This window comes from Periophthalmus magnuspinnatus, chromosome 23 (assembly GCF_009829125.3).
Source record: "Periophthalmus magnuspinnatus isolate fPerMag1 chromosome 23, fPerMag1.2.pri, whole genome shotgun sequence".
In the NCBI taxonomy this organism is placed as follows: domain Eukaryota; kingdom Metazoa; phylum Chordata; class Actinopteri; order Gobiiformes; family Gobiidae; genus Periophthalmus; species Periophthalmus magnuspinnatus.
This window is the reverse complement of record NC_047148.1, coordinates 7,730,872-7,757,374: the sequence shown is the minus strand read 5'-3', so window position 1 is coordinate 7,757,374 and position 26,503 is coordinate 7,730,872. Positions and strand designations below refer to the sequence as shown.

The 26,503-nt window shown below is 38.4% G+C and overlaps 1 protein-coding gene across 2 annotated transcripts in view; it reads left to right on the top strand.

Annotated features, from left to right (window-relative positions):
* The window catches only part of gas2l3 (growth arrest-specific 2 like 3), a 36,765-nt gene extending 10,558 nt beyond the window's left edge, over positions 1–26,207 (top strand). The window contains exons 1-9 of one of the 2 annotated variants that reach the window (XM_033990227.2): positions 3,174–3,328; positions 5,978–6,033; positions 15,007–15,187; positions 17,706–17,824; positions 18,497–18,635; positions 19,390–19,453; positions 19,915–20,056; positions 22,320–22,424; positions 23,526–26,207. In XM_033990227.2, the coding sequence (XP_033846118.1) occupies positions 6,010–6,033; positions 15,007–15,187; positions 17,706–17,824; positions 18,497–18,635; positions 19,390–19,453; positions 19,915–20,056; positions 22,320–22,424; positions 23,526–24,812 (2,061 nt within the window). In that variant the 5' untranslated portion in view covers positions 3,174–3,328; positions 5,978–6,009 and the 3' untranslated portion in view covers positions 24,813–26,207. Of the gene's footprint in view, positions 1–3,173; positions 3,329–5,977; positions 6,034–15,006; positions 15,188–17,705; positions 17,825–18,496; positions 18,636–19,389; positions 19,454–19,914; positions 20,057–22,319; positions 22,425–23,525 lie in introns of those variants that run through there. The other variant, XM_055231736.1, reaches the window with a different exon arrangement.
* Positions 26,208–26,503: the final 296 nt, after the last annotated feature.

Genomic DNA, 26,503 nt, shown 5'->3' with positions numbered 1-26,503 from the left:
GCGGTCAAACAATGAATAATAAGGTTGAAAGATGGATTGTGAAATTATTGTTATGGTAATATGAGCAAATGTTCATGCAGCTCATTGAACAAAATAAATAAAACCTACTTTTATTGGCACATTTATTGGCACATCTTGATAATCATTAAATTGCTACAGTGTTTTTCTGTTTACTTAATGTAGCTCTATATCCTCAATCACTGTTCCCCACCCACTCCCCCTCCATCATGCTTTGAGTGGGTGACGGCTGGATTTAACAAATCCTAGTGGTGTGATGCACTTGTATGCACAGATTGCAACTCGATATGACAATTGGCACCAAATTTGCTATGCTTATTGACCACATAATAAGCATTTCTTGAATCCAAGGTTATGCTAGTCAAATATGAACCAAAATTACAGTGGGCCACAACAGTTTAATATTATTTATTATATTTATTTCATTAAGCACCAAAAATACTGCATACATTACTGAACTTTAGAACCTGGAGCTGGAAGTTAGATATTGACTAGTATTACTTGTTGGCAAATGAAACAAACATAAGAAGAACAATTTGCTTGTGCTGTCTAAAAATGTCAAAATTAATGTTTTTATTTTAATAAAATGAATGAGATAAAATGTTCACATCACTACCAGGCTGCGTGTGCAACAGTCCACAACACACACTGCTGGAAGGAATACTACTCAGAATTTTTTTGCACTTTAAAATATACTATTTAAGTAGGAGTAAAAGTATGAATATGAGTATGTCTGAAAACTAGAACTCTGTGAACTACATCTACTTCAGTAAATAGCTACTTCTAAGTTGTCACATTCTCAAATCTCAATATTATATTACTAATCATAATGAGCTTTGATTTAAAGATAAGACAGTGGACAGGGAGCTGCAGGTGGATGTCACTGACATGATATAGACTACCCAAATAAAATGAATACTTCACTGGAGATGTTTATGTCTCAGTGCTAATGACTCAATGCACCCTAAATGACAACACTAATGTTAATTTTGAGGCATAATATATATTAAAACAGCACCACAAACTGACGTCTACATATAAAAATAATTGAGTAGTCTTTATTTTAATTTGAATTTTATGAGGTTGTTTATTTTGTTTTCTGATATTAATAAGTGTCTGTTAGGTTTGAGACACAGTAAACTAGCTAGTGTGCTGCTGTGCACAGACCCAATTTTGCAAGTTACCAGTGAATAATAAGTGCACATTGTCAAATCATTTTCCCCTTGTTGACCGTATGGGAATGTGCGTGGTGCAGTTGAACTTTGAATGGCTGGTCCCAAGTTCAGCTCCTCCATAGAAAGAGCATTGTATTGTGCGCTTCTGTCCCGTCCTGTTGCATGGGGCCTCTTCTCTGTTTGACATTTGGATGTGTGTGTGTGGGAGCCTTTGGTCTCCTCAGGGGGGCTGTTCTCTGCAGCACAACTGGAGTCCACACAGCTAAAGATCTGGCCTTTGTCCCATAACGTCACACCAGGAACTTGAAAGAAGCCGCGCTTTTCTGCCCCTCAAATGTCGACTCTCTTCTTGTGCCACTCTTAGTTGTGCAGCTGTGGGTTAAAAGAAAGGAAGGCTCAGTAAAATGTCAGGTTTAAGATAAATACTGTGAGGCGAAGGCAAAGCAGTGTACTTTTAAACATTAAAATCGATGCTCCTAATGGGGGCTGGCGATAAGGCAAATTTTTTTCAAGCCTATAAATCATAATTAATAATAATATAAATCATCATTTTATTTTTTATTATGATCGTTTTACAGTGAGGAGTTATTGTTATTTACTTACATCAGATAGTTCAGTTTACTGTGACTGGTTAAAGCCGCCTGTCCTCTACTCTAGCACAGGCACAAGCATGTACTCTTCTTATTGGTCATGCTCAGAGCTGCATAAAACATAAAAGCAATGAATCCCATTTTAATCGAGATCACAGGGTCACAATAGATTTTATATCACCCAACCACCTATAATTTTAGGTATTTTTGGTTAATGAACCATGATTTATTTACCTCGTAGAATCTCTCAGATGCAGACTTTTAGTATTCAGACTCTCAGACATCGTCCTTGTCTTGCTCATTGTTAAGCGGACCATTACAGTCAAGTTATCGCAATGTCTCACAATCATTCAATCCTACAAATGAAATAGTGTATTATTTGAGTCAGGTAATACACGATTTGTTTACAATGTTTTTGGTTTTTTTTGGCTTACTTTGTCTTTTAGTAGAGTTAATTTGTACTTTTTCCTCCATTAGTACATGGATAATCAGGGGATCTTTCATCATTAGAGCAGAGACAGCCGTAACAGCTGTCAGCAGCAAACATCTGGGACCAAAGCATTACGTCATTTCACTTCGTCAGCTCTGCTTCATCTGAGAACCTGCTCCGGCCCGTCAAACCAGACCAGGGATCCACTGTCTCACTGATTCTGTTCCTATATCCTCTCCTGTCTCTCCTTTCTTCCCACGCCAAGTGCCTCGAATTCTTTATGACTTTTATATGGAGATTGGAGAGTTCATTTAACCAGTTTAAGGGTTTGTGGTTCTGCTTTAAAACCAGAAGTGGGAGATGTATTTAAAAGTTGTGTGGTTAATTTTTCCGATCTGTTCATCTTTTGTGGCAGACATGAACCTCAGCCAAGAGATTTACAGGCACATTTTGGCGCATTCTTAATGTGTTGGTAAACTATCGTCAGAATATTGTTATCAAGATAATGCTTTTTTTTCTCATTATCTGGTCACCATTGCAATAAAAAATAATGGGTTCAGTGGTTTACCTGGTTAAAGAAGATATCCTCTAACCAAAAGGGTAAATAAATCACACTGGTAAAGCCCTCTCTTACTCCACTATCCTGTCTTCTCTTCCATGCTGTTGCACTTTGATTGGGGAATACCTCTATCTTATCTTTCATCTTCCGACCTGAGACACACCACTTACACCCTTACTGTGTGTGTGTGGTTCACTTTAGACAATAGGGGCTTTGTGAGAGGGTCCCACAGTGCGATCGGATTGTACCGAGGGGGCTGGTATAGAAGCAGGGGGGCGGATTGGAGCTTAGCAAAGCGTAGCCACTTCATTAGTCAAGCCACCTCCTCCTCCCTCTCTCTCTCTCTCTCTCTCTCTCCCCTCCTTTCTGTATACCTCTCATCCATCCCGTCCTGTCAGCTCACTCGTGGAGGCGTACACAGGCAGTTCACACTCGCGCTATATCGTCCCGCCAAAGTACACGAGAAACATCTGCAATATTTGTCGGCATTTGAAGAGGTCAAATAGAGTTGTGTGATGCAGCTAATAGGAGCTATACAATTGGATTCACACTTTAGGTAAGCAGCCTTGTGTTATCATCTTCTATCAAAAGTGTTGGTGGTTGGTTCCTGCTGCTGACTTGCATCTTCCCGCATACGGTGACAAGGGATAGGACACTAGAAATAGGCATGTCTTATTATGATTTTGAACTTGCCTTGTGAATATTTAGAGATCCTTGTGGAAAAAGTCAGCTGTTTTACATGACACGTTTACTTTTGAAGCTGTATCAGGTGCTGCTGATGCAAGTGAATAGTAATGCTTGACATGCTGTTTGTAAACCACTTCGCTAATGGACGATTTTAATAAAGATCATAAGTTACTCCAATATTGACCGGACAGCCTTCTGCAACTAACAATTATTATCATAGCAAAACATTGTTCACATTTCGTGAGTCAAATCAGTCCAAGGACACAGTTTCTTACATGAGCGCCACAGATATTGATTGTGATCAGTCTAGTGTTACAGACTGAAAATCTATAAGGGTGTTTCCACTGTCACAGACCCAGCAAAGGGCATATACTTTAACTGAACTGGTAAACTCCTCCTAACTCAACTGTAAAATGTATTCTGTCCTATTGTCAGGGCTTATAGTTATTGCTTACTAGAACTAGATGTTTGGGTGTTTGGTTGGATTTTGAAGAAACTCTTCACGAAAAATGATCATCAGTTACATCTCAACTCTGAGATTTTCTGAAGTTGAAGCTGTGATGCCTTAGTAGTAGTTGTTATGGGTTTACATATTTTGATTGCACACCAGAATAAGAATTTTATATCATCCACCCACACAACAGTGAAAAGAGTTGAAATTGAAGAAGCACAAACACAAATTACATTGATTGGCTGAATGTTGAAAGTGAATCTCATATTAACCTACATTATCAATTTTACTTCAGCTTTGACTATTACTGTACAATACAATAACACATAAACTGTATTGAAATATTTTGTCATGTTTTTAACTATATGTCAGTTACAGTAAGATGCAATTTTCAGAAATGGAAAAAAAAAATCTGACCCATTTTTCCAAGTGCTTTAAACCAGGGCATTAAAATAAAAGCCTAAATTCTTCCTGCATATGTAATAAGCCTTTTGGATTAAGATGTATTGGTTTTGGTGGTTGCTGTCCCAGGACATCAGGTGCAGTGAGGTGATTGTCTCTCAGTAGAGAGTGAGGGGGTAGGGGCTGGTGGCAGCAGGGAGGGACTATTGCCTCAGCTGTGTTTGGTAAATTGTCATCTCTGTTATTGGGATCCCCCCCACACTGACAGTGCTTTGTCAAATACTCCTTCCATTTGAGACAGTAATCCTCCACGTCCTGCATGGGAAAGGCCACAGTCTTAGCCCTCACTTCCTCCTCTGAGGGTCCCATCCACAGATCACACAAACATCCAGCAGCTCTGGCCCCTGGGCCTCTCTACACTTCCACAGTGTCCAATGGAGCCTCTCTGTAACAGGATATTGTTGTAGTAGAGCTGCATTGAGATTTGTTAATCCGACAGCGTAATCCATTCTTATACTCTATCTTAACCAGGACAAGTTTTAATTATGTGCAAATCATATTCTATTGGGTGGCCTATGGACTGGTGTTAGAGCTTGGCAAAAAAGTTAACCGAAATGCATATTTTTGTCCTTTTTCTTGTAAAAAGTCATAAAATGGTTTTCAGCATTCATTTAATGCACATGAAACAAGACAGACTTTTAATCAGTAGCACTTAAAACTATTGCATATCGATTAACTATCCCTAACTAGCCCTAACTGTAATGGGTCTTATAGAACTGAGACAATTTGTTTAAAAACTCTTTCTCTGAGAGAGTGTTAAACTTATGTAATAAATTCAAACTTACATTGCACAAGACATATTGGACATTTTTTATCTCACGAGACTACTGCACTTGATAAGGACAAGACATGGCAAAATACAGCCCTCATTCTGTCTAAAGATGCAGATTTTTAGGCAAGCTAGAATCATAATTGCTTTTGTAAGCCCCACATATTTGACATCTGTTTAAAGTCCTGAATGGAAGTGAATGGAGACCATGTGGACCTAGTTAGACATAGGCCATTTCACTGTGTTTTTGAGTCTAAAAAAGCTTCTGTTGTGCGTACAAGAAGCAGTGATTTATGGAGCCCTGTTCACACAATAAGACAGCAGCCAATTATACTACTGTGTGAACGCACCAGCACGGAGAGAGGATGGGGAGGGGGTGGGTCACACAGGTCAGAATAAGATTAGGAAATGAGTTTAGTTTAGTTTATTAGGTTTGAGCTTTTCATTTGTTGTGTTAAAAGATATATAAACATAATAATTATCACCTTTATACTTTTTTGGCCAAGAAAGCACCTATCTCAAAATTTTCCAAGCCTAGACAAGGATATAATGTATTGTCCCAGGTATGGTCTTTGGTGTCAAATCTGTTCTATACTTCATGTAGGCATTGTGAATAACAGGACTTGACTTCAATTTGCAGTTATTTGTCCAACTGCATTACCCAATTGCTTTACTACTTGTAGAAGCTGTCACCTAATTGAATTCAGGTGTAATAGTCCTAATTCATTTACAGACTTTACACAGGGTCTTAAAGTATCAAACAGAACCAGATTGGAGTGAGACTCTTATTTGTAACTTTGCTCACTGAATTTCTCCTGTTTTTTTTGTTGTCTCAGAATGAAGAAGTGAGGCTCCAGAAACTGCGGTGATGGCTGTCCAGGCTGGCATCCAGGTAAAACGACCCCATATTAAGACTGTTGTTAACCTTTTATCACACTCTAAAATGTTAATGATATATGACGTGAAAATATTATACCAAATATTATAAGTGAACTTCAAGAATTTTAAACAAATTGGTCAAAGTGTGCTTGTAAAAGACTCTGGCATTTTTCTCTCGACTTAAAAGGGCACCATGTAACTTTTGGAGGGTCAGCCATGCACTCGTATCCATGGAGATGTCATGGCTGGAATGTTTCAGAGTAAGCTTATCTATCTCCGGGGAGACAAGCGGGTGATGCCACTGAACCAAGTTACAGGTCAAATCTTTGGAGAGTTGCATATAGTGCACCTTTAATGAAAATGTGGAAGGGAGTTTGTACTGTATTTTCTGTTGAAGAGGAATAATTTCCTGTTTTGTGTCATCTGTATTAGGCAGAGCATATAATTTAATTTCACCAGTACCACCAGAGGGCTGCGCTATTGTTTTGATCATAATGTTAAGATCACAAAAATGTCTCCAGAGAAGGAAGTAATATCATTTAGATTTCTACCATTCTTTCAAGATGGCCACTTGTCTCAAATCAATACTGTCTTATTTATGCCAGATGCCTGTTCCTGGTCTAATCTCCAAACCTTCTCAATTTCTCATGTTTTGGCTCAAATTATAATCTCTTCTGCAACACTGCTCACCACATTTAGATTTATTTTAGTATTTACACCCGCTTAACAATTTGGTCATTATGCATTACGGAGATACGGGTGTGGTCCTGTTATATAGCTAAAGGCATCTTGTTGGCTCACTGTCTTGGCCTTGTCAGTGGATGCCATAGTGATCATACTATCTTCATATATTTTTAAAGCTGTAGACATAAGTATGCCGGGTATGTAACAACTGCATTTCTCCACCTGCGTCGCAGCTTGTCGTGCTGTTGAGCGCATCTGATGTTCCTCTGGTCGGATACTCAGGACTCTCTCTCCACATTTTTGGAGAGAAGAATGTGCAATATTTTCCAGCAAAGCCCCTCCCAGCAACATCATCCAAAGTCCCTTGAACAACAAAGGTTTCATGTTACCAAAGCTGGCAAGCAAAAAAGTACATTTTGTCCATTACAATGATTTGAGCAATTTGCACCATAGGGCTGTCTTTGAGTAATACATGATTTTTGGACAATCTCACTAGTGACTACGCCCGTTTCACATTATGTAACTTATCTAGAACTTTTTTCAAAATAAAGCTTTTCAATCTAAAATTCTAAAGTTCAAATTCTAACTTTCCATATTATTTTTATGTAATTTTGAGGGCTAATTGTTCTTTTTAATGGCCAAATGTAATGTATCGTATGTCATATCAACCGAAACAAAAATCTCTGTCCACGCTGTTACTCACTTATTATTTATTTTTTGGTTTGTTTTTTTTTTCCATTTTTATTTGATGATTTAAAAAAATATATATTTGATACATCTTGCTATTGTGCTAGTACTTTTACATATCTAGCCACGTCAAATAACGTTTAAGTTGCATGCAAGTTCCCATGTTTTTTATTGGCATTTATATGGATGCTGCCTCTTCTTTGGCTACACTTTGCACCTCTGGGTATATTACAAAACCGGCTGGAATGGGAGGGGGCTTTTCTCTGTCTGATTTGAGAGGCCACTTGCTGCAGTGTGGAAATGTGAAATATGTGCTCTGTGTTAAACAAGTGGGAACAGGGCTCTCTAAAAACCCACGTGTTGAAAGGAAGTCACTGAGACACTGCAGTTGTTGTTGAGTTTAGGTCTGGATGCTGCGGTTATATTCACCACAAGAACCTGTTTGGAGACTGTGGCTTTAAGTGGAGCGTTGAGTGTGGGGGGGATTACACGAGAGGAGCGCAACTTTACCGCACGAATGCCACTCCCAAAGAAATGTTTTAGTGCAAGACAACAATGTAGGAATGAATAACAGTCTCAACGCCAAGCTACCATATGGCTGATGAGAGGTCTATATTAATGGTTACAGGATGTCTAAGACTATATTGTCACCATTGTAGGGCTGGGCACCAAAGTTCCAAATAGTCGAAGTTCAAATGCAAAATTATAAATCCACATCCAATCACAGTCTGCAGTGTCCGCGTAAAGCCTGAATATCAACCCAACTTAGCCAAAATCCTCCTCCTCGTCAGTTCTGGAAAAATTCCCAAGCAAATGTAGTGTAGTGAATATATACATTGTGGAGAGAGAGAGTGTGTGTGTGTGTGTGTGAAGATGTATCCAAGTGAGTCCGCGTAAAGTTCGTCATAATCGTCGTCCTCTGCTCAGGTAACCGCGTAGTAAAAGCGTATACAAAAAGCATGTGCTCCGTAGCGATCTAAAGTGATCTAAAGTGCACTATAGAAAGAAAACAAAAGTGAACCTTGAGCATGTGTGAGTCTATGTGAGGAATCGTTAAAGTACTGTTATCGAAAAAAATCAAGCGGTACCCAGCCCTTCGACATCGTGAGCTGTATCCTTTTGCATTTGATCCATACTTTAATGACAGTGCACCCCGTGTCTGCACAGCTCTTGACAGGTTGCCCCAAACTCCCCAAAAAGAGTGGGGATTAAACCAACAAACATAATATTCAACATTGTATTTGGCCTATTATTTGGGCTGATTATGAATGAGGGATTACAGTGATTGTGATTAAAAGCTTTGGAGTTTATGAAGCTGTAGGAAGTGTCTGGGAAGGGGAAGTCTAGGTGCCTCAAATATACAATTCAGCAATTTCAGAATACATGTAATATGAAACGTGCATTTTCTGTGCTGACTCCCAACAGTATTACACTTCACATATATCAGTGAGAATCACTTTAGGTCTTATAATTGTGTCTTGTTCATTAATGTTACCCCGAGTGAGTATTGATCTGCATCCTGTGAATCTACATCCTGCTAACACGGCACCTCTCTCCTGTATAGTCCTCTCCTCTTGCCTCTCCAACTCCAGTGCCCATGTAGAACACAGTCACATTCAATAAACACACAGCACTGTTCACTCAACCTGAAAGTCCATGCTCTTGTGTATCTGCTGCGAGGAGCATATGGGAACGAAGATTAGGAACAGTAGAATAAAAATAACCATATACATTTGATTATCTGCAGATTCTGTGTCTTCTGTGTCTTGTTTTAGGGAAATGATTGGGTAGCTGGAGGCTAGGGAAGGGCTGATGTTTAAGATCAGATGCATTTGCAGAAGCAAGAGCAGAAATATTAGTTTTTAGCACAGATGTTAAATTAAAAAAATAGTTTTATATCTAATTATCAAGCAATTGTCTTTCAATAGCACAGGGTGATAGGAGTTAGAAAATTAGTTTACTCGCCTGGGGAATATCAGAAAGTCCCAACACGCCATATCTAACCTTAATAGCAAAAGTTAAGGGTGTTTTCTTCAGACATTAATGCATGAAAAGGCTATGGGCTAATAATTATCACCAGTCCTTCTGAGGGACTTCACAGACATAATAAATGTTTCAAATGCAAACAGTTGTTGTAATCATAAATAAAGCTTGACACATCCAGGTCTATAGAAACAGTAAAGCGTTGTTGTCGTTGTGCGTGATTCTTTCTCATGACTGTGTTGTTTGTAGATGCTCTCATGATCCACTGCTGCTCTTGCTTTATTTATGACTCATTATTTATACCTGTTGTAAATACGCCTATGTTATGATGGAGCAGGATATGAGAGCAGCTCAATCCTGCTCAGGTCAGCCTACTGTAAGGCCAGATACAGTTAAAAGCGATCATTATGGTACCCAAAAACAAGTGTGAAGGTACTAAATATATAAATATATTTAAAAAATAATATATAATATAAATCATAGATTTTCTTCCATTCAAATCCAGACTCAAAATGTACCTGTTTAGACAATCCTACATTACATAACAGTCACATGTCCACATTCCTGCTTTAATGTGGATATCTCATACAGGAAAAATAGTTTAAGCTTTTTGTATGTACACATTGTTTGTCGGCTTTAGATTACAACATAAATGAGCTTTGCACCTGTGTTCAGCCCGTCAGGTGATGCATTACTCATGGGATTATCCCTCTCCTGTAATCACAAAAACATGTTTTATATAACACCCATTCTGCAATGGTTTATTTTCTAATTAGCTGTGCATTGAGGAACCTGCCCATTCCCAAAGGTCATGTGCTTATATAACATGATTTGACATAACATTCTAGTTACGGATATTGAAACTACTGATTTATTCTGACTATAAAATGCCTAATATCACAATCTGAAATTATAAAAATGTCACTCTATTTTGATACTAAGGAATAGACTCGATACTCGGTGCCTATTCTGATACCACAATGATGTGTAATCCCTCAGTAGTCCAGGTAGGTTCCATAATGGTCCATGGGCGTATACTAGTCTATGTGGTCTTATGCTTGTTTTGATTCAGCTCAAGATCATTCTAAAGCTATTCAGGAAAGGTTCATTTCAATGCTCTGGAATGTGACTTTAATATCGATACCTGCCTAAATGAGTATCTAGTTTTGATATTAGTTTTAGTGTCGATTAGTATCTGATTTTCAATACTTTTGACAGACCAATACTTTGACAAACATAAGTTAAGGACCAATATTGTCACTATGACTCTTCATTGAACCAACTCCATTCCTAAAGACCTGCCTCTTGCATAATACACTGTTAGCTTATTGAAACGAGGTGTTGACAGCTCCTCCTTCAGTGTGTTGTTCAGAAGCCCCTCCCCCCCGAGATCAGAGGTCACAGAGGAGGGGTGAGAGTCGAGACCAAACTGCCCTTTTAGCCCCAGGAATGTGTTGAACACCAAAAACTGCTGCTTCACTGCGATTGGGGACGAAGTGCGACATCCACATCACTGCATTTGTGTGAGCTGATTAAACCCTGCACATCTGGGGGGCACGGGCCTAGTGATTCACTGTGTATTTTCTGTAGCCCTGAGGTTATCCTTATCCCATTTGATTAGTGAAAAAAAATCTATTTAAAGTTGAAAGGAAAAGTTTTCAGATCATGGATTGAGGCGCAAGTTGCCATGAAATTTGTGTATTCATGGGTTTCATCTTCCTTTGTATGCCACTTCTTGTAACAGTCTAGATTTCTTATCATTCTGAAACCCATGGATAAACAAAAAAACACCAGAATTAGGGGTGCAAGATTAATTGCATTCAACTCAAAATCGCAATTTGAATAGACTGTTACAAATTGCAAAAACAAAAATCTCTGCATTACCATAATTTCCTCCACAAACAACAAAATATCTTCTTACTGTGCATTAAAAACTGCTAGATCTGTAGTTTAGATCTGCACAAACACATTCTGAAATATTGTCAGAATGTGTTTGTCTGTTTTTGTTAATTCTTCTGGATATTCTTCTGGTTTAAAATGTGAACACAATCCTAATTAATGAAAACATAAATTGTAACTCTAATCACAATGCATCTGGCATATAAAAACTAAAATGGCCAAGAGTCTCTCAAATAAAGCAAAACAATATCTTGATCACAATGCACTCCGTACATTGTATTGCTCATTGGTTCTCCCTTATGTCATGTACTGTGTTGACGTATGGGGGAACAATTAGCAATGCTCAATTAAGCCATTTTTCTAATTGCAAAAACGAGCACTGCAGATCATTCACAAGGTTGTTTTTTTTTTTTTTCGCACAAACCCATGATCTTTTCAATGATGATTGAGCCAGTCCAAATTATTCAAATTTTGCGACTTTTCAAAATATTGTACAAGTAATTATATTCAAAGCCAAAGTAATGTGCAAATGTGTTTTGCTCTTAAAGAGAATTTATAATCTAAGAGGTTATCAAAATTTTATATTACCTAATATTTGAACCACTGTGACTGAATGTGGGGTGAAATTGTGAAATGTTCTAGATTTACAACAAAACCAATGCCAAAATATTTATAAATTTAAGTTTTTATGTAAGGACATGATCTGGTCTTAATACAGAGACAGACAAGTTTAAATGTATTGTCATATTGCACTTTCTCTGTATCAATGTTGTTTGTATTTTATGTTTGTTGTTTCCTTACCATTGTCGGTATGTGCTGTCCTTACCATTGTAATTGTATTCCTGTTCTTACCATTGCTGGTATGTTTTCTTTTTGTTGCAACCTAAAAATGCCTAATGGTTACTTATAGTGACACTATATAGCTAAATTATTGTCATTGACCTTTTACATGAACACAATGATTTTATATGTATATTTTTGCTTAACTGAAAAGGAAGCTTAAACATAGCATGTAACTTGTCGTTTGTTGTTTTAATGGAAAACAGGGGTGGGATTTAATTTAAGTTTTCTTCTTCCCACTCCTTTTTCGAGCTTAATCAAATCAAAAATATGTGAAATGTGCATTACGTGTACTGGATACATGTATACAAAAAAAACAGATATTAGATATTGGATAGTTTTCCCTCAGAGCCCCATATTCTACAATGGCACAACCAAAAAGAGGCTCAGTTTTGTGTTTATATTGCATGTCCCTGTTTTTGTGATATTGCATAATACATTCCTCAACTCTCTATCCAATACTTTCCGTTCTTTCACCCTCTGCTGTAATTCCTGACCTCCGTCGAATGAAATCATTGTATTATTGACCACTCCCGAGTATTGGCAGAAGTACATGACACCACAAGCCCCACGGTCTGACCCCCTCCACTGATTTACTACACTAGGCGGGCTTGTTCTAGCACAATAATGCCCTCACTAATCGATTTGAATGAGGTCTTTTTACTCTGTGACAGTGGATGGACGTGAAGATTATAGGCTGTAGCTTAAACAGATGTTGGCAATCAGCAGAAGGCAGCGAGAGGCGAACACAGAGCTGACTTATGGAGCAGTATCACTCCACATCTGTTATAGATTCACTATATGACAACATTTACTGTCTATAAACTACTGAGGTGGGGGGAATAGTTTTGGGATGTATGGCTTGAAGTCATGGATATGTGGAAAAAGTGGGGAATCTTATTTTTTTTATTGTAGAATATAAATGATGATATGGAATTTTTTAGTCAGTTCATATATTCGATACTTGCTGCTGTAGCTAATGACTAGTATTTGCCAAAACCGATATTAAAATTTTTAAATTAATACCAAGGCCTATAAATGGATGTCAAGTATGTGTCTGGGATTATTGTATGTATTATTTCTTGCATGATTGTGTGAACAGACAGACATATTTTTTTACATAACTACTCTATTTCCATTTTTATTACTCATTATTTTAAAGTAAAAATCTGACACAGACTGGGAAAGACATGGGAACACAGAGATTCGGGCAGCTTAAAAATCTTTGATATCACCGATTCCGATATTGATATTGGAACCGATATATTGCCCATCCTTAATAACTATTCTTGAAGTAAATATAAGCTGTGGCAGGGAGATAACCGCTGCAATAAGGGCCAGAATTTGATCTACTTGTCTAGCACCACTCAAACTGTTGTATACTAATTGTGCCCTACATTTTTGTTTAGAGCAGCATTGAAGAGCTTACTGCTAAGATAAGGGGCTTTACTACAACTATATGGTCACTACTAGCGAGCTAATGCTATTACCGCAACGAGTGCTGGGTGTAAAGTAGGAGTAAGAGTTGAGGAATTGGAGAAGTTCTGGTTAGCTCTTGCAATAGTTCTCGCTGGTCAATTAATTCTATGTGCCCTAAGTATTCCTATTGTCCAGAATCTTTAGCCTTTTTAATTGACTTTTCAGATTACCCATGTTCTAGTTGTTTTCCCTTCTCATTTACCCTCTTGGAGTGATTTGTGCATGTTTGAGCAATATTTCAATCACTTATTTTCAAGACGCCATATTGCCTGTTCTTCCATTTTATTTTCTTACTCGATGATGCATACAGGATTTGGCAGCATCACATTATCATTTTGTTACACTTTTTTTTTAATAGTCCGCTACTCGCAAACGTGATCTGCAGCCATTCATAGGAGGTGCCGACAACTTTATGGCCCTTTGTTTTGATGATGTTTATGGCGACGTCAGCTCCCATTGGTCACTGCAGTAAAATGTGCAAATTACAACATAATGATCCACGGGTGTCATAAATTATAACTATAGCAGACACAAGCTCAAGAGTTCTTCAAGTATATTTAGACTTTAACTTTACTTGTAGCCCAACACCTGAATGCACTTTCATGATATTACATTTACAAAATAAAACAAGAAATTGAGACATTAAACAGTGTTGGAAATGGGTCTACCGTAGTATTTAGGCCATGTTGTAGAAAAATGCATTGAGCTGGGGCACTCACAGAGCTCTCTCCAGTGAAGCGAACATCAAACTAAAGTGTGCAATGACATCATATGAATCTCTGCATGACTGCCTCTCTCTAAAATATCTCTGCATTATGACATTATTATAGCCTAGTTAGTAGTACAATGTTAATATGATAATGGTACGTAGGATTTGATGGTATTGTACAGAATATATATGGAGGCATTTAACGCATTCTTGCACAGATCAGCAGCACAGGTTAGGTTATGTAATGTAAAAAGTTACCATTCAGCACAGAGCTTCTTTTCCCATGACCATCTGGGTTTCATACCAACTTTTGAGTGTGCATTTTTATGGTTATGGTTCTCAATGTTTTCTCCAAGTGTAAAGTATTTGAAGATTTAATTTCTGATGTAATTTTGCTGTACCATTTTGGGATTTCTACTCATGGGAAAATGTATTGCAATGAAGGAGAAATCGGTGTGTGAGGTATGACATGTGCAAACAGCATAATTTTTTGTTGGTCATTTAAATGTTCCTTCAAGGCTTTGTGGGAGCCCTATGAAAATGTCTTTTTAGCAAATTATAGTGGAGGGATTCATAAGGGTTTGAGAGCTGATTCACAATTAACATGCCTCAATCTGTCAAATGGCTGGAACAAAAAGGTACATAAATAACAGATAATGAAAGTATAAGGTGTTAGACTAATCTGTCTCTCTCTCTTTCTTACAGGTGTGTGAGAAATTCGTGGCCCCTCTGCTGAGCCCGAAGAGCCCGCGCAGCCCCTTGTCCCAGAGGCATGGGCCTGGTCTGGCAGATGTATTCCAGTACGACCAGTGGCTCGCGGTCCGACATGAGGCCACCCTGGTCCCCATGCAGGAGGATCTGGCCATCTGGCTCACTGGCATGCTGGGTAAGGAGAACTCAAAAGAGAATGCCATTTCAGGAGTGGATTATAAAAACATGGATAAGGGAAGAATAAATATATTGTTCCATTACATGAACTCCTTGTACCTTCATAAGTACTAATGTAAATGTCAAGTTTAGTTCTATAACACATTTACAACAACAACAGCAGATGTCCAAAGTAGTTCATATGCACAATAAATGATAAAAAACAGCATAAGTACATATATAAAAAACTACAAATGTACAGCTTCAATTGTATTAAGCGCAAGCAAAGAAATGGGTCTTAATAGCAGATTTAAAAGGCTCTAGAGAGGGAGCAGCTCTAATGTGCAGAGGTAAGTGCTTACTGTCATTATTATTATTACTGCTTATTCTCTTGTGTTTTAAGTTATTTATTTAAAAAAATTATAATAATCCAATTTAGTTCCAAATTAATAAAACCTTTCTGTGTCTTCTCTGACTTTGTCTCCATTTGAGATGCTGTTGGTTTGCGTGGGATGTTCCACAATAGAGCATTAAAGTGTGAGTGTTTTTGTCAGAAATACCTCAAAAATACCTTGAAAAACCATGAAGGGGGTTTAGCTTCTCCATAGACCTGGCCTGTAACTTGGCCTGGTGGTGTCACGTGTTTGTCTCCATGTAGACATTATGGCATTCAATGTTGCCATCTTCATGGATACAATCTGGTGGCAGACCTTCTATCAGAAAAGTTAGAAAGTGCACCTTTAATAGTCTTGTATAGCTAGTTTTCACTCTTTGTTTACGTTTTACTCCCGCTACCTCCTGACACAGTGTGCGTGTATATAATCAAGTCTTCTTCTGCGACTCAGTAGTTTGGTCCCTGAGGCGCGGAACACCACCACACAATCAACACAGGTCTCTATGTGTTTGTATTGAGTTGCTGCTCTTTCCACCTTCCCTCAGTCATTATAGTCCAGTCCATTGTGCGTCCAGACACAATGAGGCAGTGAGGAAACCAAAACTGGGCCTATTGTTGAATGTTGAAACTGCTGCTTTCTGAGGCGGGGACTGAAATTTAGCTTTTCTCATGAGGAATGTGGGCAGGTACGAGGTTTCAGCTTGAGTTATTGATGCCACGGCCACACTGACCCACAACACATATTTTCAAGCACGTTTTAACAGTTTAACCACTAGGTTTGAAATCATGTAATTAAATCATCTAATTATGAGAGTAGAATGTGTTATAATATTGCGGTTGTTCTGTCAAAAATACCTGAAGTCTTAAGTTTATTTCATGCATATTTGAGTAATCTTGCTTTTTTTTCTCTCTCTCTTCCTATTTGAAGCTCAAAATATGTCTTTTTATCTTGCAATGTCATTAGGTGGTAGTAAGAAGTGCTCCTCTGTGTTTTTAAAATATATACTCATTACCTGACTTGTTCATATCATTTCCATGCTCAAAATGTCTCCACTACAAGCTAGCTACGTTCAAAGCTATCGGCCTCATTTAAACTGTTTCTCTTAGCAATAGCAGTATCCTGAGTACAAATATGAGTAGAGCACCTGTATTTGTCATCAGCAGGTCTTCTTCTCAGGACGCCACACAAACAGGTGGTGTGTGTTGGGGACTGAGGATTGAATTTCGAGCCTCGGGCAAACTTTTGTCTCTGAAATATGCTTTTGTTCACCAATCTTTGTCACTTAATAGAATAGTTTTTCTGAAAGAGGATGCATCTTCTCTTGTCTTTGACTTTGAGGTGGAACTTTACAGGAAGAAGGTCATGGGACAGGGTGTAGCTTTTGTGAAGTGATGAATGAGAGGTATTTTAAAATGTACAGAAACAACTTTAAGTTCCTTTGTAGGAGACAGACACTCACCAAAATAGTGTTTTGCTTATCACATTAAGTATGACCTCAGAAAATATTTATGTCAAAGCTGAACCTTTTATTAAATTGACTATAATTGAGTTGGATTTATTAAATGGAAAACCATGACTAAACCAGAACTAAACAATTACTACGCTGGTGATAAACCTATACCGGACTTAACTTGGACTAAACCTAAATAAATCAGAACTATGCCTGAACTAGGGCCAGACTTCATGACAAAAAATTTATCATCATTTTCCCTCTCATATTTATGAATCACAAATGTTTGATACATTTTTTCATGCCTGAATAATAAGGTATATAAACTTATCTCACAAAATTTCAAACTCTGCTTCAAACAACATGCTTTTCTGGAACAGGGCTGGTTGTAGAGCTGTTGATTAAAAAGCAACTCCTATTGGTCAGCCTCCGCAATGCTCTGAGTGAGTGACAGATAGATTTAACTAATCACGGTGAAGTGTGAACTCTCAGAAGAAGCAGATGACTTTGGTTATCTCGTCAAAGCAATATAAAAATACTTAAATTCATATGATCAGATCACCATTATGATAACATCAAAATGGTGGTCTGGCTACAAGAAAATTGTTCACCCCTAAGTCCTAGATTACAATAAAGCATGTTTGAGTTTTCTTTGGTCTGACCACCTTCTGTTGATTGTGTGGTGCATTCAGGGGAACATGTGAGGGCAGAGTTTTTCATGGAGGAGCTGAACAACGGAGTGAAGCTGTGTGAGCTGGTCCGAGTGCTGCAGACCAAAGTAGCCCAAAGCTGCCCTTCCGCACTCGCCAAGGTGAGTCACAAACAAAGTTCAAAATAACTGTGGTCTCCCGAAGCGTACGCTCCACATCCAAAATAATACACTCAGAAGAAGGACGGGCACTGTGGAAATTATGGTCTCATTCTAAAAAGGTGATGTTTACTATAGTAATAGGAAACACTGAAACATTCTTTTTTTTCCACCATTCTATGGTGAGGGAGGACACCATGGTCCTCTATAGTTTACAGTATGATAATACAATGAGCAAAATTGTAATACTAACCCTAAAAATGAGTATACTGATCATCAGTATAATCAGTGTAATCATTAATCAGAATCCATAGAGAAACACCGATGTTTGTTGGTATAAATTCTTTTAGACTGTTAGATGCTTCTGGTGCTGTTCAATTTCATAATTTACGTTTTTACAATAGTTTGATATTTTTTTGCATGCATTCTTATAATTTATTATTTCTTACTCATATCATGATTTTTTTTTTTTTTTTTTTTTTTTTTTTTTTGGATACCTGCACTATCACTTCATTGTGGGTTAAGACCTACCTTGACAAGTGAATCTTTCCATTGTTACATCAACAATCAATCTTTATATTATAATACAAGAAACAACACCTAACCTAGAGTTGTTGAGTTTGAGTTTGATTCTTTGGTGTCATAAATGATTTTTTCCTTTAAAATCTCTTCCAGCTCTTCCCCAGAAAAGTGGCCTGTAAACACAATGCCTCCCCTGGTTCTTTCTTTGCTCGGGACAACACAGCCAACTTCCTGTCATGGTGTCGAACGATTGGAGTTGAAGAAACCTACTTGTTTGAATCGGAGGGACTGGGTGAGATACACAGCAATATTTTTAGTACTTTTGTTCTGGCTCTATGGGATGTCAGATTTGGAGAAGCAAAGTCAGTGTGACCAGAGTAAATAAACACTTAATAGTACCTAATAAAACGTGTACAAATTTCTCAGCAGCATGGAGCAATGAAAACCACACACTAAATAAGAATTATTTTATCTAGAAATAATATAAAACAGTTAATGAAACCATTGAAACTGTCCATTTCTCTCATCTATTTTTTATCCCCAAGCCTTTTATAGAGCTCCTTTCTGGTTAATTCAAGATAAATCCTTCAAATCTTATCTCAGCATTACCTGAAACAAATGTCTGTACAATTAATGTAATATAGTGCCTGACTAAGTCTCAATCTGGCCCTTAATCTTCTCATATCCAAGAATTAGCCTAACTCCTTTAAGGGTTTAATGGGATGTACCTGTGGGAGTAATCAGTCTGAGTACATAGTATCAGGATCGCTTCATTAATGATTAAAGGCTTCCAAAAACTGAGAGAGGACTTTTATTTTGAAAGGACCGCGTAAAGGTCATCTTCAGGTCTCTGTCCCAAGTGTCTGTTTTTATTTCTGCATGATTCACCTCCACATGCTGTCAGGGGATAATTAACTTTTTCTGCTCTTAAGGTCACTTTAAAATCTCTTTGTAAACATCTATTTTTGGCTTGTATTTAAATGTTACGTATTATGTTATTTCCTGAGGATTTCATAACCCAATAAAATGTTTTCATTTTTATCTAGTACTGCACAAAGAGCCACGCCAAGTTTGCCTTTGTCTGCTTGAAATTGGACGGATCCTTCTAAAGTGAGTACAGGCAGAAATATTGCATGTGTGTAGTTGATCATTAGGGTGTGAAAAAAGCTTCATCCCGGTGGTCTTGGATTTACCCAAGACTTCATGTGCTCCTCCACTTTTTAAAGTTAATACACCTACACTCAATATCAAAATGCATCTCAGCCTTGAAGCTAGTGGCTTTTGTTTTTAGCCTTTTAGCCGTTTAAGCTGCTTTATTCCTAACTTTTATTTGCTTTCCATACATATATACGTTACACAATAAAATGTGAAATTTTAATGTTAAGGTGTCTAACAAGATTACGCAAGAATCAAAATATAACATTGAGTAAGATTATGATGAAGAAACATAACATGACTTAAAGCTTAAAAGTCAGCTCTACATAATCTGTCCCCATTTAAAAAGCCTGAGCAAGGCAAAATATAGAACTAATTTCCACTTAAACCATGTATTGCTGTATTGTGTTGCTCAGATATGGTGTAGAGCCCCCGGTGCTGGTGAAGCTGGAGAAGGAGATCGAGTTGGAGGAGACGCTGCTTTTAGATGAAGAGCCACCTCCCGCCGTGAAAACCTTCAGTGTGTGCTGCCAACACGGAGGCCTGTATCAGCCCGAGGTCAGACACAAGATACTACTAATATGCCTCGTGCCTTGTTTAAGGGTGTATTTTTGTACCGTACTGACCCTTTTAGCAGTAAAATGCAATCCTATAAGTAAGGGTGGCCAATGTGTGTTCCATTGCTTGACAAAATATGCTAACATAAATGACTAAACTCAGTATAAACTTTTCTTTATATAGTGATTCAAGTTTCAAACATCAGAAATGCCACAATTAATAAGTGTTAAGATGCATTAGGTATCTGATCTGGTCCTGGGGAAAAAGAAAATGTGGAATGTAAACATAGGCTAAATGACATGTTTGTGCTTTAGTTTATACAAGAAAATATATATCCATCCATCCATCCATTTTCTTCCGCTTATCTGGGGCCGGGTTGCGGGGGCAGCAGTCTAAGCAGGGACTGCCAGACTTCCCTCACCCCGGACACGTCCTCCAGCTCCTCTGGTGGGACCCCAAGGCGTTCCCATGCCAGCCAAGAGACATAGTCCCTCCAGCGTGTCCTGGGTCTTCCCTGGGGCCTCCTCCCGGTGGGACATGCCCAGAACACCTCCCTAGGGAGGCGTCCAGGAGGCATCCTGAGCAGATGCCCGAGCCACCTCAACTGGTTCCTCTCGACGTGTAGGAGCAGTGGCTCTACTCCGAGCTCCTCCAGTGTGACCGAGCTCCTCACCCTATCCCTAAGGGTGCGCCCAGCCACCCTGTGGAGGAAACCAAAAAAATATATATACGCTTCTATAATATGGCATTTGAATCAGATAATCAAAGCTCAAGTGTTGGTATTGGGACTGAAAAGGTGACTCATGCATCTCTAGAAAAAACAAAATATGAAAATTAAATGAAACAAAAAATGTGTAATTAAATATAAAAGCACCTTTATCCACCACTTATTTGACCATCTCACGCTACAGAACAGTCTGTTTATAGAAAGTGGGATAGTTCGCCTTAAACTTCACTGCACACACACAAACTCACGTGTGCTTATTTATTTTCTTTCCACTCGCCCGCACCTCGAATATACACACAGCTGATCACGTTAGCATCACGGCACCGCTGCATGTGCGACCCAGTTGAGGCAGGCCCAAGATGGCCAACCGTGCACTGTTGTGGGCCCCTGGGGGTCCATGACACACCACAGCAGAGCATGTGATGTCTGCTATAAGACTCACACTGACACGTGCACCTAGGGCTATGCAGGCATCTCGCCGCATATAAACTCATCTCAGTCTATGCACTTTTAAAAACCTTTCCAATTAATACTTTATGCCCACATGATGGAGCTTAAATGATTAAATTTAGCCACATTCCCATATTAGTGAATAATATAGATGAGTGGGGGATTTGGTCTTGATATATGGTCAAGCTAAAAATAACTGTAGACACACTGAAGCGGAAAATGTTTTTAGTTAAAGCAAGTCTTGTGTAGTTTACTCATTTGAATAAGCGGCTTATGTTATGATTGGAGATACACTGTGGGACCTCTATCATCTGTGGATTTGTATGTGACGGATGGTTTTTAACAAGATGTGAATGTGGACTGGCAGTTTGGGGCAGTAACGGTATTAAGATGACAGGAAGAGGATACTTTAAATCATTTTAAAGACATGGGGCAGTATTTTGAACTTGTGCTATATAGCCTGTATCTATGACTATCTCCTAGCCTGCTGATTTGGACAGGAACAATGCCAGTGACTAGTGTTTTCAGTGTTCAGAGTAGTGGTTTAGATGCACTATGGAGTCTTGCATAGAAATACAGGAAATGCATGCTTGTAATGTTAATGTTGGATATTACACTAATATCATAGGCACTGGTGGATTAAGCACTCAATTTTGTTACTTAATTAAAAGTACAGATACAGAGGTAAAAAGTTGCTCAATCATTCTCATGAAAAAATCTACTCAAGTAAAAGTTTAAAAATGCACTTTAATAATTTCCTTAATTTTTCTTTGCTCAAAGCCGAAGCTTGAACTTGAAAACTTTTGCCAGGATGTTACAACAAACATGGTAAAAATTAACTTGTCAAATCATATGAAAAGTACTTTTTAACTTTTACCTTTCAGATTAGAATGTACAGATAGCTGCTCTCAAATGTTGTGACATAAAAGTAAAAAGTATCCATTGTAAAATGTACTGTGCCCAAGTACAGGTACAAAGAAATTCTACTTAAGTACAGTACTTTACGACAGTACTTTACTACTTTACTACTTTACTACTTTACTACTTGCATTTGTTAAAATACAGATTGTTTTTGTTTTTCTGCAGGAGGCTGGTATGGATGAACCTCCGTGCAACTGCGCCAACAGAGTTTCCATTGAGTACCTGTCCGAGGGCCGCTACAGACTCGGAGACAAAACCATCTTCATCAGAGTGAGTGGGGTTCATTTATCTACAAACTGTAACCATTCATACACTGCAGAAAGTTAAATACATGACAAAAACTATTGGCATTATCTTGAGAGAAAGCTGCTGGAAGAAAACAATAAGGTCGTCACTATTTCACATTTTCACACTATTTCACACGTTATTTCACACTCTGTTTTTTTTTTGTTTGCCAATAAATAATTATTTTCATGGGTTTCAGCTTCCTGTTTATAGGCATCAGTTTGAGAACTCACCATTTAAAATATTTTGAATTGTTAATTGGTATGGCTACAGTCCCAATATTTCATTACTGCAAAATCCATCCCTAGTTAATGTTTGGACTTGCATAAGCTTGATGACTGAGACTGAGCACTTAAACATCCTTTTAAAACCTATTTAAAGTACACAGCCTCTCTGCACTTAATGTTTCCACATGTTATACATTTTACGATGACATCTTCATTTATACCAAATCCTAAAGGCGCTGTCTTTATACATGTGTGTGTTTGGTGATAGAGCACGCACTGCCAGCGGAGTCCAGTCACTATAATCTTGTTAGCAGGTTTGACTGAAGCTTGTTAGTGTGGTAGCGCTCTGGTTTAGTTACATCATAAAGTGGTCCATGCCAAGCCTCAGGACAGACACACATTTTTAGATTAGTTATTTTAGGAAGTTTTCACACAAAGACGTCATTGCTTTTGTCTATTTGGTACACAAACAAAGCATTGGGCCTGAGTTCAAGTTTGCATTTCATTGTTAAAATTTCATTTATTAACAGCATATTTATTTAAATAGTTAATAATATTGATTTTATTGAAGGATAAAAAGTTGTAAATGTAATGTATGCCAATGACAATTATCAAGTAATGTGGTTTGGTATAAAAAGAGGTTATATTAAATCATGTTCTGTATTTAAAAAAAAAGTAAGAAAAATAATAATCACAATAAATGACAAACAAGATTTAATCCTGCTGCAGCAACATTTATTACACAAATTTAAAGCTAACGAATTTGAAACATATGGAGCTGGTGAACACAACTACATTTCAATATTAATTATATAAATCCTCTCGTGGTGTCCTAATTTAAGCCTGATGTCTCTTCCAGATGCTGCACGGTAAACACGTGATGGTGCGGGTGGGCGGCGGCTGGGACACTCTGCGCGGGTTCCTCATGAAGTACGACCCCCAGCGCGTGCTACAGTTCACCACTCTGGAGCAGAAGATCCTGGCGTTCCAGAAAGGCCCGCCCAGTTTAGGACACAACCATAACCACAACCACAACCACCATCACACCGGAACCCCCGCACCACCACCCCCACCACCGGAAATGGACCCTCTTGCGGCTGTTAACGATCTCATGTCCTCTACCTCTTCCTCCTCTGCATCATCATCATCGTCCTCTACTGCTCCCTGTAAGCCGCCACAAACGTGCAGGTCCTATGCGAACTCCCCAGTGTGTACACCAACGTTACCCAGAAAGAATACGGCTACCATGCCCAAAAAAGTCCTACAAATGGCACCCAAGAAGCCGACTCAGCTCCCGCTTCCAAATACCAAAAATGCCTCATCTTCTTTGCCGTCTACCCCAAAGCAGACCCCCAGCCCGAGCGGTACAGTCCAGCGTAGAGCCATGACACCATCCCCTGTGCTTTCGAATACCGCGTCCAGGCTCAAACTTAGAGCAACTCCTCGCAATGGGGCGCAACCACGGAGTCCAGTCTGCCCTGAACCGTCCTCCAAATGCCCCAAACAGTCAAGTCCACTTACCTCTCCAACAGGTATCCCTCTGCCACGCCCTGCCACAGCCCCTGCTCGAGCTAATGCTAACATGGCTAATAGCATTACGGTTAAACCTCCCACGGGCGCTAATCAACGTTCCCGTTTAGCCCAACGGCGTCCCGGGTCCCCAGCCTCTCGTCTCCGTTTAGAAACGACGAGAAGAGTTCGCGCAGCCCAAAATCGAACACCCACCTCCAGTTCCAGCTCCAGAGCGCCATCCCCCGCCCTAAGTAGCTGCAGTAAAGCTAGCGATATTCAGGCTAAAGCTAAAACGCCAACGCAGAGTAACCTAACGGGTAGTGCTGCACAAGCTAAACCTGTTGCTAATTCGCACATCCCTACACCAGTTCAAGGGCGGGTCCCAGTCACTGGCAACACAAGTCCCAAATCTACTCAGAAAAGCTCTACTGAGTCAAAGTTGGCTCTGAAAGCACAAGTTAACCCTAACGCTAGCAATAATAAGGCTAAGTCCGAGCCTGAAAATACTCCTAAATCAACTATTCCTAAAGCCATCAAGACAGACGTAAACAGAAGCAAAAAACCCACTCATAGCAAATCCAAAACAGAGGAGCCATATTTTGAGATGAACTCAAAAAGAAAACAAAAAAACTAATAGAAATTTAAACCAGCCGGCCTGGTCTCTCTGTTCCCTCTAAACCTAGCAGCACTTCTCGTATTAACACTGTCATTAACATTAGTCTAGAGTAATAATAATAATCACTGTCTGTTTTGGAAATTTTATATGTTATTTAATTGTCGCCTGTAGTTTTTAAATCGGAAAGGGTCAATCTAGTTTTATTTTGTAGTTTTTTTGTTTTGTTTTCTTTACAAAGCTCATATCCAAGTTTCTGGACGTATATACATACTCCATAGACTGTATGTATATACGTCTTTATACAGTACATGGTTAACACTAATCTTATTGTTTACATTTTTTTATTTTTGTTCCAGCCATTAATTGCATTTTAAAACGCTAATTTCAATAATCACTGATACATGCTCTATAAAATAACACTCATGATTTAACATATCTGTAATGGAAACCAAAGTTTGTGGTGTTTGGAGTGATATCTTCCTCTGGTAAATGATCATGCTACATACTGTGTTTATAAATTAGCCTGGCTAGTGAAACGCATTCATTTTGCAACTTTCTTCATATCAATTCTTATTTAATTCAAACCCATTTATCTACAAGGGGCTGACTTGATGCGTGTCTTGAGTTCAGCTTCATTCACACTGGTCGATTGATACTGGCTCTTGGTCAGGTGATCCAGTTTTTATGATCGAAAACTTAATATTTGTTCTAATGAATTTGAAGAGTACTATGCAAACTATGCATTTGATAATTTGTTAATATGATTATTGATTGTATGATTCTTGTCTTTCTTATTGGCTATTTGTGCACAGAAGTAATTTCTTCTCTATTACTTGATGATGTCTGTATATGGCCTATATCCACTAAACCCAATTCCCTATTCAAAGTTGTACACTTTAAATATTACAAAATACAAAGTTGCTGGCCAGGCTAATTATAAATATTTTTAGGTGGAAAGGTTCATCTCAGTGGTACCAGGCAGTGCCATGAGAAACCATTTTGCCGTTGTGCCTTTGACAGAAATGGGTCAGAATTTGAGAATGTACTGGACTTTTTGGTGTGGGGAGATTTGAAATGGCTTTCTGGATTTTTATTGCACACTGTACACTCTATGGAGAAAGGAACTACTGAACTCAACCTCGCTCTGCCCTCTAGTGGCTGCAATAATGTTACAGCAGAATCTACTATTAGGACTTTTCTATGTTTTTGTGATTAAAGTCTCTAGTTTTCTATGTAGTGTTGATGTTTGTGAGTGAATACATAAATATGAAGCAGCAGATAAATAATATTATGAGGCTTTTTCTTGGCACTTTATAGAAACTGGTGTTCGTCACAGTTGAATGTCGTTTTTCTCGTCTTTTTTGTCCAGTTTTTTTATGTTTATTAATAAATGGACAAGTGTTTTAAAGCAGATCTTGACTCAACTTTTTATTGTCTTGTTTGAAATTATATATAAAAAGGTATGCTTTTTTCCCCACACTGTGACATGAAATCACACTCCACTTTTCATGTTTTAGGTCAGTTAGGATTACTAAAATCATTTCTCTTTGCTAAATGCCAGAATAAGGAGAAAATGATTTTTTTTTTAGACAATTTTTCATTACTTTCTTTAAAGTCAAACGTTTACATACAGTAAGATTACTATGCATTTAAACCCTGGGAAAACCCAGATGATTGTCCTGTCTTTGGAAGATTCTTATGGGTTTATC